This window comes from Apodemus sylvaticus, chromosome 4 (assembly GCF_947179515.1).
Source record: "Apodemus sylvaticus chromosome 4, mApoSyl1.1, whole genome shotgun sequence".
NCBI classification, from domain to species: domain Eukaryota; kingdom Metazoa; phylum Chordata; class Mammalia; order Rodentia; family Muridae; genus Apodemus; species Apodemus sylvaticus.
This window is the reverse complement of record NC_067475.1, coordinates 15,279,156-15,291,273: the sequence shown is the minus strand read 5'-3', so window position 1 is coordinate 15,291,273 and position 12,118 is coordinate 15,279,156. Positions and strand designations below refer to the sequence as shown.

Genomic DNA, 12,118 nt, shown 5'->3' with positions numbered 1-12,118 from the left:
AATTTCTGCTTGCCCAGAAAATCTAGACTGTATATGAAATCTTCCTAGATAATAAAACAAAAGTATAAAATGACATGCTCCTGAGTATAATCATTACTGCACCAAACAGACAATGGTCCCTAACACTGAACTACTGTCTTTTCTCCCCTCTCTTTTAGGGACCCAGAGGTGAAAAAGGCTTTAGAGGTGAAACTGTAAGTTAACTGAATGATAAAATTTACGGTTACATCCTCCCTGATCTCTGTGGTCATTCCCAGGGAATCCAAGATCTTGTTAGATTTGCCTATCATGGTTGATACTTGTGGACTATATATATACATATATACACACATATATACACATATACATATATATACATATGTATATACATGTACATATAATTATATTTATAGTTGTCAAGAAATAGAAATAACCTATGGTACAATACAGTGGGATCTGATGAGCCTGCCACTCATAGTCCCCCAAGATTGCCGTGTACACGAAGAGAGTCCCCTTCTCCAGGGCCCAAGCAGCAGCCCTGACAGCTCTCGTTAGGCACGCATGCTATAGCCAGCCGGCAGTAACGACAGTGCCGGTGCAAGGCAGACTCAAAGCTTCAGCTTGTTTCTGCTGTTCTGAGACACACCCTTGCTATGTCTCTCAGGCTAGCTTCAAAGTCTGCCCCATATCCCCTCCTCCTCCTCCAGAGGGCAGGGATGGCAGACATACATTTTTAATAAAATTTTTGTTGTATATTTGTTCAGTATACTAGTGTACTAGTATACAGTATACATTTTAAGAATGTGAGCTGTGTATAGAGTCAGTAAAAAGGTCACCACAGTGAAGCGAATGGGTACATCCACCGTTTCCCACAGGTACCGTCATTTGGTTGGGTTTTGCCACAGAACGATTCATGTTGACCAGACTGCAGCATCCCCCATGAAGACACAGTGGGTGTGGAGTGAATTAATTACACTAATTAGCTGAAAAGGGGAACACATGACATTAGACTTTTTCCCAACAGACAATACAGCAGGAGGCAGGTCACATGCACCACACAGGGAGTCTTATCTCTCAGGCTGAGTAGAAACGGGGATGAAGAGACAGAGGTTGGTGTTAGCTCACTCCCTACAGCTCTCTGGCGCTGCGTGTCTGGCGTATCCTTAAGCACAGTAGCTGGATCACAAGCTTCCGTGAGGTCAAGAAACTTCAAGAGCCCATGGCGATGTCATAATGCAGGAATGTTATAAGCCTTGCGTGTGAAAACAAATTACTTGCTTTGACAGATTGAAAACGCAATAAGTTATGACTGTAATGTTAGATTTCTGATAAAAAAATATGGCATCTAGAATAAACAAGTTAGGGACTGGGCAGGATATTCCCTTCAAAATGAAACGTAGACCAAGCTGCTGCCACTTGTTGCCGAAGGGTCCGAGAGAGAGGCCTGGAAAGCCCTGTGAAGACCAGGAGAGCGATGGATGGCCATGATGTTCAGACGCTGCAGTCTGATACCCTCCTTCTCCTGTTCTTTCTGCAGCCTCCTCATTTAAAGTTCTCCTTCCTTCTATACTGTGCCTTTAAGCCATTTAGCTTCCTCTCATCTGGACACGCCTATTTAAAGGCCATTTGCAGAGAGGCTGGGCTTGCTGGAGTGTTGGGCACATCCTGCCCCCTCCTCTAGAAACAACACTAAACCCAGGACTGAGTACAGTGCCTGTCACCTGTAGCTTATTTCTTTCCTTCAGAGGCTTCTAGCACTAAAGCTTTTCCTACATACGCCTATTAGTTTCTTTCGTAGTTTGTGACTAAAATATGTGACATAGACAACTTAGGAAGGAAAGATTTGACTTAGTCATGGTTTCAAAGCGCTAAGTCCGTGATTGCTTGACACTCCCCACCACACACACACACACACAAGCATATGATGGAGAACAGCTGTCACTGCAGACAGGAGGGAAAGCTGAAAACCTTTTTTATTTATTTTTTTATTGTGTATTTTCTTTATTTACATTTCAAATGTTACCTCTTTCCCTGTCCCCCCCCCAAGAAACCCCTTATCCCATCCTCCCTCCCACTGCTTCTATGTCCCTCCACCCACCCACCCACTCCCACCTCTCCATCCTAGCATCCCCCTATGCTGGGGCATCGAGACTTCACAGGACCAAGGGCCTCCCCTCCCACTGATGCCTGACAAGGCCATCCTCTGCTACATATGCAGCTGGAGCCATGTGTACTCTTTGGTTGGTGGTTTAGCCCCTGGGAGCTGGGGGGGGGGGGAAGGGGGGTCTGGTTGGTTGATATTGTTCTTCCTATGGGGCTGCAAACCCCTTCCAAAGCTGAAAATCTTGGCACTCACTCTCCTGGTCTTTTGTTTCTTTTATTCCATTGGCCCCAGCCCATTCAAGATCTCTTACAGATATCCCTTACAGATATGCCCAGAGTTATGTTCAAAGACCTAAATACCAATAAAGATCAGCCATCACAGCACTGTGTAAGGGCAATGCCCCTCCTTCCTAAAACTCTGTGTCCTCCCTTCACCTAGCGCCTTGCCACCTGCTATATATTACATATATGTTCAACATGTGTCCCTAAGCCCCATGGAACATCTGTTCTGCTTTTAGTGTTTGTTTTCATGATGGGACCCCAATACCTGACTTGTAGTTGTCATTCTCTAGATAGTGAATTTTAAATGAACTGTAAATATGAGCAACTATGGAGGGTAAATTCTAATTATTTTTAAGTATTAGTTCAGTTTCTGCAATCAGCTTCCTGAGAATAGTTTGGAAGAGGGCATTGTACATATTTGATGCCATCTTTGATATCACTATCTGATAGTACAGCTACCTACCATCTTTGATAGCTGCAGTCCCCAGTCGACAGCACCAGTCCACAATGAGAACATAACACTGGCTAGAAGAAAGAACACTGAGCCGGCCTGGGCTTGATCCAGTTATGACTCCTCTGTGAGCACAGCTGTTAGAAGATCCCCCCATACCCCCCACCCCCACCCCTCCAACCCCCCCCACCCCCCCGCACTGAAAGCCATCTCTGAGAGTTACTGGACTATCCTTCTTGCTTTTAAGTTCCTGCCAGACCCTCTCTGTGATGCTATGCAAACAGAAAATAAGGAAGTCCCCTAGAAAAGCACTAACTAGGGCATAGGATACAGAATCGACCTCAGTTCCCACCCCTCTATGGCTTGATCCTTTCCTCTCACCTCCATGACCTACACTCGGTCGGTATTCCCACGCTATCAGCCCCAGGCCTGAGCATCTTTTCATTCACTCCACCGTTCCCACTGCAATCCATTCTCCACATATGAGAAACGTTGTAAAGGAACAAAGCTTTGACCTCAGCCTTCCCTGACTCTTGCTCTCAGAAGAAAATCTAAGCTCTGCCCCCACGCTATAAAAGCCCTACACCACCTTCTATTTTCCCTCCAGTCTCAAGACTGCTAGAAGCCCTTACTTTCCTCTCCGGAATGTGTCTTTTTGTTACCCAGAATCCCTTTTACCTGCTCATCAAATGTCTGCTTTATCACAGGATCCCGATCTCTGCTCAAATATCTTCTTGGAGATTGGGCTTAATATTGAAGAAGTTTCACATCCTCTGATGCATAACTGTAGATTCCAGAATTGGTTAGAAATGAGTCCATCAGTCCGTCAGTCCATCAGCCAGGCAGTGGTGGCACACGCCTTTAATCCCAGCACTTGGGAGGCAGAGGCAGGCAGATTTCTGAGTTCAAGGCAAGCCTGGTCTACATAGAGTTTCAGGACAGCCAGGGTTAAACAGAGAAACCTTGTCTCAGGAGAGAGAGAGAGAGAGAGAGAGAGAGAGAGAGAGAGAGAGAGAGAGAGAGAGAGAGAGAGAGAGAGAGATGAGAGAGAGATGAGTCGGTCCCACAGTAGGGCACTGTTTCCATGTGAGAGAAATTTCTTCTGGATTCAACACTTCGTCATTCTCTGGCTGCCTGTGGGTTTTGTTTTAAACCCTGGGAGTCATGTATATATTCTGTAAATAGCTCCAGACTGAGGTGTCCTAAGAAACCTGCTCACAGGTAGTATGTAGGAGTATTTAGGAAATACAAATTTCTTGTATTTCTCATAAATTTTGAATAGTTAAAAAAAAATGTATGACCTCCCTGGGATTCCAAAACACTCTTAGAATGACAATATTAATTAATTTGAGATGAAATTTAAAGAGCACTGTCAGAAATAATAGAATGAAATTATTTTAAAAGAAAAATATTAACTCACACCAGAAATAACATTCTATCCTCTCTCTTCTGGTTTTGACAAAATGTTAAGTTTCAGAACTTGAAACTTAACAGCAACATGACTAGGAAAACATAAAAAGAGGAATTCACCACAAATTTTAGGGAGGGTGCTTCATTTTTGTAGTATGTTATGATTAGATAAAAATTAGTGTAATGTTGAAGAAATCCACTGACAATTTCTCAACTACTCTAAGCTAGTATTACTTTATAGCTTTTGAATATGAGAATTATCTTATTGCCTCTAATTTGGCTTACACACTATAAGAAAAATAATGTATGAAAAAATACTATATTTTAAAGTTAATAATTTAAGTTACAGGAGGGGTGGGGCAGGGTCTAAGAGTATTTGCTGCTCTTCCAGAGAACCCAAGCTCAGTTCCCGGCACCCACATTGGGCATGTCAAAGCTACATGTAACTCCAGTTAAAGGAGATAGATTGCCGTCTTCGCTCATATTTAATAAATCTTACTTAATATTGCGAAAACTTTAAATAATTAAGTCTTCCAAACCTGTGGTTCTCAGGAGAAACCTCTGTGCCTTAGCCCCAAAGAAATATTTGACAAAGACTAGAAACACTCTCCAGTTGTCACAACTAGACAAGAGAAACGCTAGTGACAGTTGGAAGACAGAGAATAGGTATCCTGTAATAGACGTCCCCAAGTTTAAAGGAAAAGCCATTCTAAAACTGAACTAGCTTAACAGAGGCTCTGCCAGAGCCTGACCAACACAGATGTGGATGCTTGTAGCCAACCATCAGACTGAGCATAGGGACCCCAATGGAGGAGTTAGGGCAAGGACTGAAGAAGCTGAAGGGGTTTGCAACCCCATAGGAGGACCAACAATATCAACCAACCAGAGCTCCCAGGGATAAACCACCAACCAAAGAGTACACATGGAGGGACCCTCCAGCTGCATGTGCAGCAGAGGATGGCCTTGTTGGGCATCACTGGGAGAGGAGGCCCTTGGTCCCGTGGAGAATCAATGTCCCAGCATAAGGGGATGCTAGAGCAGTGAGGCAGGAGTGGGTGGGTGGGTGGAGGAGCACCCTCATAGAAGCAGGGGGAGGGGCAGGGGATAGGGAGTTTGCGGAGGGAAAACCAGGGAGGGAGAAAGCATTAGAAATGTAAATAAATAAAATAGATAGATAGATAGATAGATAGATAGATAGATAGATAGATAGATAAAACTCCTGAGATAAATGACAACTGCATTTACAGAAAGGAAAGGAAATAAGGAATTTACAGAAGGAAAAGACCACATAATCAAATTCAAGGTCACATGCTAGTTTTCTCAAATCAAATGATAAGCTATGATACTGTCAGGGATTCATGCAAATTTTCGGACAGAACAGAGAGAAGCTGGCATAATTTAAGTAGAATGGAGGCTTTCTGTACAGTCACTCAAATCATTACCACAGCCGTCCCCATGAATGTGGTTGCCCTCAGGAAAATGACAGCTTATCTACAAAGCCCTGTATGTATTAGATAGAAAGTAGATAAACTCCTTAGTGGTGTTAGCTGAAGGAGTAAGGGAACTAATAACACGTTATGTGGTTGGAATCACAGTTTGTTTATTTGCTTGCTTGACCTGCTCATGCCATTGTTGCGTTAGGTTGCCCTGCCCTCTCTGGCGGCCTGTTAAGCATTTCATTGGCTCGTATTTGTGGTGAACTGACTTGCTCTGAAGAACGAACAGAAATGAATTTGTTAGTGTCAGCAGTAGGAAGACTTTGTTCATCTTTCTATGGTACATTCCTCTTTTGGAATCAAATATAGGATAGACGTTTTGTGCTGAACCATCAAAGGGATTTTGTAAATGTCAGAAGCATGTTAAGTGGTTCAATGTCACAGCTGTTTATTATTTTCACAGTGTTGATTCAGAATGGATCAAATTCACTCTAACCTCGGCATGATTTGAACTTAGACTGTCACCAATGAAGGCATTCCTGCAACTTAGCAGGCAGCTTCTGAGAATAGCTTTTGTTGCTCTCTGATTAAATTTGTATGCATAAAGAAAAGAAAATGAATTCGTAAGCATGGACCATGCATGCAAACTATGAAATGTCTATCAGGTGTAGTGAGAGTTCTCTAGCCCGCTTAAGTGACTGTGTTATTTGTTCTAGCTGTCACAATAAAACCAGGAGTATGAAGCCAGTTACAGCATCAACATTATTTGAAACCAGCTGGATATTAATTCTTCTTTTTGCCGTCTTCTAACCATAATCTTAGTCTGACTCAGTATGATGTTAACATTCAATTCGCCATCAAATAAGCTAACCCTGAGCAGATGTGTAAGGCATGAATAATGATTGCTGTTAGCACATTTTTGAAAAATGTCAGCATAACTTTTGGCATCTAAATGGTCCCATTTATCCTTCCTACTTTCTAAACTAATACCACTTCTAATGTCGTTCAATTATGTCATAAGAATTATTGAGCATCTAGTGTGTATCAGGCAATATATTCTTGTTCCAGAAAATGAAAAAGCAGCAGACGTTTTATCAAACTTTAGGTACTTTCCAAAGTTCTGTGCTCTATGGAATGAAGAAATAAACTAGCAGTTAGCTGAAGAGAAGGGAAGTGACGTGCCAGGCGGTTGCAATGGCTGTAGAATTTAAAGTAGCACTGAGAGAGAAATGAGTGTTCTATCTGTAGGCAGGAGTGTGTGCAAGAGAACTAATTTATAAAAATCTCGGGGTACCAGGTATGGTGGTACATACCTACAATCCCTGTACTAAGAAGGCTGGCACAAAAGAACTGGAAGTTTGATGCCAAATGGGATTCAGAAAGAAAACCTACAGGAATACAAGAATGAAAGGAAGGAAGATGGGAGGAAAGGGAAAGAGAAGGGTGAGAGAAGGAGGTGTTAGAGATGTGCAGGTAGCTGGCTATAGAAGGTATAGAGGATGTGTTGGTAAAGACCACACCGTAAAGAGGAGGCCACGGTTGAGGTGTCTGAGAACATCATTTCCGTATCAGCTGGCTTAACTTTTGGTTTTACCTCTGCTGCTCGTCCACTGGCTGCTCAGCTGTTTCACTTTCTGGGGTGTGACTTGGAAATACAGCACACAACTTAGCACGAGGACGGAGCTCAGCACAGAGTGGTGAGCCGCACTGTGGAGAAGGGTATCCTTCTCCTCTAAATGAGAGCCACTGGATGTCCAGTGAATGACCACATTCCAGGTTCCGAGAAGAATATTGTTAGCGTGATGGATAGGCTGATCTATTCCTGGTTTAGAGAATGTCTGCTTCTTCCTTGACAGCAGTCCTCTCTTGGCCACATTTTATAAGGGCACTAATCACTTTATAGAGTCCACCCATATAGCCCAATTACCTCTCAAAAGCCCATTGTACCACAAAGATAGAGACTAGGGCATTATTCAGAGGTTGGGGGACACAAGAATTAGGCTATAATATGTGATTTACATTGAAGATGAAGAAGTATCTTGGAGATATTTGGAAGGATACAACTTATAGATATATGAAGGAAGACAATATAGAAAAACAATGAGGGTCCCAGCTTTGGTGGTTAAGTGGGTGCTAATAGAAATAGCTTAGGCTCAATTAAGATTTTACATCATAATTTAATTTGCTTGTATGAGCAAACACACATGTACACACGTGCGTGTGCACACACGCACATATGCCCATACACACACACACACACACACATACACACACACACACACACACACACATACACACACACAAAATTAAATTTCCACATTGTTCAGAATTGCCCTTGAGAGTTAAGAGCAAGACATTTTAAATACAGAATCAATTGTGAATCATGTGATCTGCACATCAATAGGCAACAGCAGAGATTGGATCTTGGTTGATACCAAATCTAAAGCAATCTACATATTGTCTTTGTCTTCATTTCTTTTAGGGTCCCCAAGGACCAAGAGGTCAACCAGGACCCCCTGTGAGTTCATTTATATTTATTCTGTTTGCCATTGATGAACAAACATACAGTGCCTGGTTTCGAGATATTTACTAACTGGGTTTTCTTTTCTTTTGCTTTGCGATTATGTTCAGGGTCCACCTGGAGCACCTGGTCCAAGAGTAAGTCATGTTGGTTGGTTTTATTCTGTTCTACCTCAGAATATCAAGTGTGTGTGTGTGTGTGTGTGTGTGTGTGTATGTGTTTGGTGATGTGCATGTGTGTATTGTATTGAATGTGTATATTATATTGCATGTGTGTTATATGTGTGTATTGTTTTGTGTGTTGTTGTTGTGTGAATGTATATGCTGTGGTGTGTGTGTATATATGTGTGTCTGTGCATGTGTATTATATTGCAAGTGTATATGTTATATGTGTGTACATGTGCATGTGTGCATGTGTGTTGTGTGCATGTGTTGCAGGTGTGTTGTGGGTGCCAAAGGAGGATATCAGCTCTCCTTGTTCTATCCGCCATCTTAGTCCTTTGAGACAGGCCCTTTCACTGAACCTGGAACTCTTAACACTCAGCAATACATCTGTCCCTGCTCCCACAGCTGTGGTGTGCAAACTTGCTCACGCATGCCTGCGTTTTCACGTGGGTGCTATGCAAGCTCAAGTCCTTATGCTTGATGGCACGTGCTCTCATCCACTGAGCTATCTCTCCCAGTCCTCATGTGAACCTTGAACTGTATATTTTTTTATTTTTATTTATTTTTTTTATTTTCTAAATTCTTTGTTTACATTCCAAAACGCTTTCCCCTTTCCCAGTTCCCCCCTCCCCATATGTCCCATAAGCCTTCTCTACACCCATACTCCAATCACCTCCCTCCTTTTTCTCTGTCCTGGTACTCCCCTACAATGCTGGATCAGGCCTTTCCAGGATCAGGGCCCTCTCCTTACTTCTTCATGGGAATCATTTGATATGCTACTTGTGTCTTGGGTATTCAGGGCTTCTGGTATAGTTAATATCCACTTATCAGTGGTTGCATTCCATGTATATTCTTTTGTGATTGGGTTACCTCACTTGGGATGATATTTTCCAGTTCCAACCATTTGCCTACAAATTTCATGAATTCATTGTTTTCTAATTGCTGAGTAGTATTCCATTGTGTAAATATACCACATTTTCTGTATCCATTCCTCCATTGAGGGATGGGTTCTTTCCAGCTTCTGTCTATTATAAATAAGGCTGCTATGAACATAGTGGAGCATGTGTCCTTATTACATGCCGGGGAATCCTCTGGGTATATGCGCAGGAGTGGTATAGCAGGGTCCTCTGGTAGTGTCATGTTCAGTTTTCTGAGGAATGGACTCAATTCCCCAATAAAAAGACATAGACTAACAGACTGGATACATAAACAGGACCCTACATTTTGCTGCATGCAGGAAACACACCTCAGTGTCAAAGACAAACACTATCTTAGAGTAAAAGGCTGGAAGACGATTTTACAAGCAAATGGTCTCAGGAAACCAGCCGGAATAGCCACTCTAATATCAGGAACCTTGAACTGTTAAAGTCATCCTATGCTTCTGGTATACCTTAGTTCTTTTTGGTAAGCCAACCAGCTAGAATAACTTGGAATCCAAGCCCTGTATTTCTTACCTAGAAAAGAGTAATTGTATTTCCTGCTTTTTTGGTTCATTTTGAGCATTAAACAGTAGAAAAGCACCCAGCACAGGATAATACACAGTAGATACTCCGTTTCTTCTTATTTCTGGGACGTGGCTCTTCATTTTAAATCTTTTTTTTTAAAACCATAATTCTTTACTTCGGTTTTACATGAATCCTTGTCAGTTGCTCGTGTCTGGAGAAGCCATCAGATGGCTCATGTGTTTGCTTTTGATCCAACCACTGCAGCCTACAATGTGCTAGGCCTATTTTAAAAATCACATTTCTATTTCTTTGGCTATTATCACTGATATTTCAATATTCTAAGTTTAGATCCTCTATCTTCTATATATTCTAAAGATTCTTTGACCCCCTCCTTCCTCTGCGGGGTCTCTGTATACCTCCAACTTTAGCCATACCTCATCCGATTGGTCTCCTGGTCACATACAGTGGAAAGTGATCACATTTCCTTCCCAGTTCACATCCACTCTCTGCTCCAAGTAATGGTCAGCCCGATGTCTTCCAAGCCATAATCATTTCCACATGCTGTTCTCGGGTCATTTACATCATGATCGTTCTGGATAGCTGTCCACGGTGTTCCATGCTCAACAGACTCGGAACTCTGCATTTCCCTCAGTCCTGCTTTGCAGCTGGGAGTAATTTTCCAGTGAGTGCTGGGGATCTCTCATACACCCGATGCCTCTCTGATCCTCCTTGTCCTCTATGTCCTTGCAATTCGACCATTGCCTGGCCATCACCTCCCCACCTTATGGTGGCGTTGAGAAGTTAGGGCTATCTTTCTGAAACTAAGTTCTGAAAAGTCACGAATTGAATGGCAAACTAGAAAGCTGTAGAGAACATGTTTGTAGTTAGGTACCTAATTAGGGGGCTTATCCCTACACTCAGCTGGAAGATTAATGAGTTGATACACAACTACAATGAAGGGGACATATGAACAGTTCCTTCTTTGAGAAAATAACTGTGGATATGAATATACGCTTTTAGGAATTAGGAGGCTTAAACTAGAAGATATGCTTGACAGATGGGTTCCCCACAAATGTCACATTTGATTCCTTCTTTGCCCTCTCCCTCTGGTCTCTCTTCCTTATTTTTGTCAATCAGATGAGGTATGGCTAAGATTGGAGGTATACAGAGACCCGGCAGAGGAAGGAGGGGTCAAAGAATCTTTAGAATATACAAAAGATAGAGGATCTAAACTTACAATATTGAAATATCAGTGATAATGGCCAAAGAAATAGAAATGTGGTTTTTAAAATAGGCCTAGCACATTTTTTTCATGCTGTCTGCAGAGGCCAGTGTATGAACAGAGTCTAGCGTTTATGCAGAAATGACAACTGTCATGGCCTCCCTAAACCCTTCCTAATCCATCTCCTCATTGCACCAACATAGAATTGATAGCTCTCCCTTCTTCATCCATGCTTATTCTATGTTTGTTTACCATTCAAGTCCTCAATATGCATTTGTTGAATACATGTGCCATGTCTGCACACACACACACACACACACACACACACACACAACCATGTATCACACCTCTCATACTGCTTCAGCAGGAATCCCCGAAGGCAAAGGTTTCTTGGAGCTAAGATGACAGCATTAGAAGTGATAGCATGGGCAAGGACCGTGACATGTGAAGTAATGCCATAGCATTAATACTCAGGAAGCCAAGGGTCACAAATCCAGAACAAAGGATTAGAAGTCCTCTTGGTAAGGATCCAGCAATTACTTCAGAGTGCAAATTGGATTTGTTATTCCCTGAAAGGTAAAACCAATTGAGTGAGCCTCTTACAATATTCCTTTGTAATAAAGATACAATTACATAAATGTATAGGAAATAGGCCTGGGGAGACAGCTCAGTGGGTGAAGTGCTTGCTATGAAAGAAGATCTGAGTTCAAATCCCCAGGCCCCATGTAAAAAAGCTGGACATGGATACCTACAAGTATAATGCATCATTGAAAGGATGGACATGTCTACCCCTGTATCTATTTATATGTTCTAAGATGATAAAACTTTTACACTACATGAATCTTACCTTAATAAAAATCAACTATTAAAAAAAAATCCCAGTACACCATTAGTAGTAAGACGGAAATGGTTTTGCAAACCCATGATTTCAGTTGTGAACCTTGTCACAGTGTAAAAATTTCTTGCTGTGGGGCAAGATGAGGAAGTCTGACAGTCTCTAACCCACCTTCTGCTCCCCGGCCCTCCATCCAAGGCCTGTGGAGTTAAATTGACTCACAGTCCCGAAGTGCAGTGGAAAGCTACTGCCTCAGAAAAAGCAGTGTTT

The 12,118-nt window shown here is 42.2% G+C and overlaps 1 protein-coding gene across 1 annotated transcript in view; it reads left to right on the top strand.

Moving 5' to 3' along the window:
- Col24a1 (collagen type XXIV alpha 1 chain) overlaps positions 1-12,118 on the top strand; it is a 265,455-nt gene that overhangs the window by 228,435 nt on the left and 24,902 nt on the right. The window contains exons 53-55 of the mRNA XM_052178477.1: positions 159-194; positions 8,144-8,179; positions 8,293-8,319. Coding sequence (XP_052034437.1) covers positions 159-194; positions 8,144-8,179; positions 8,293-8,319 — 99 coding nt within the window. The remainder of the gene's footprint in view (positions 1-158; positions 195-8,143; positions 8,180-8,292; positions 8,320-12,118) is intronic.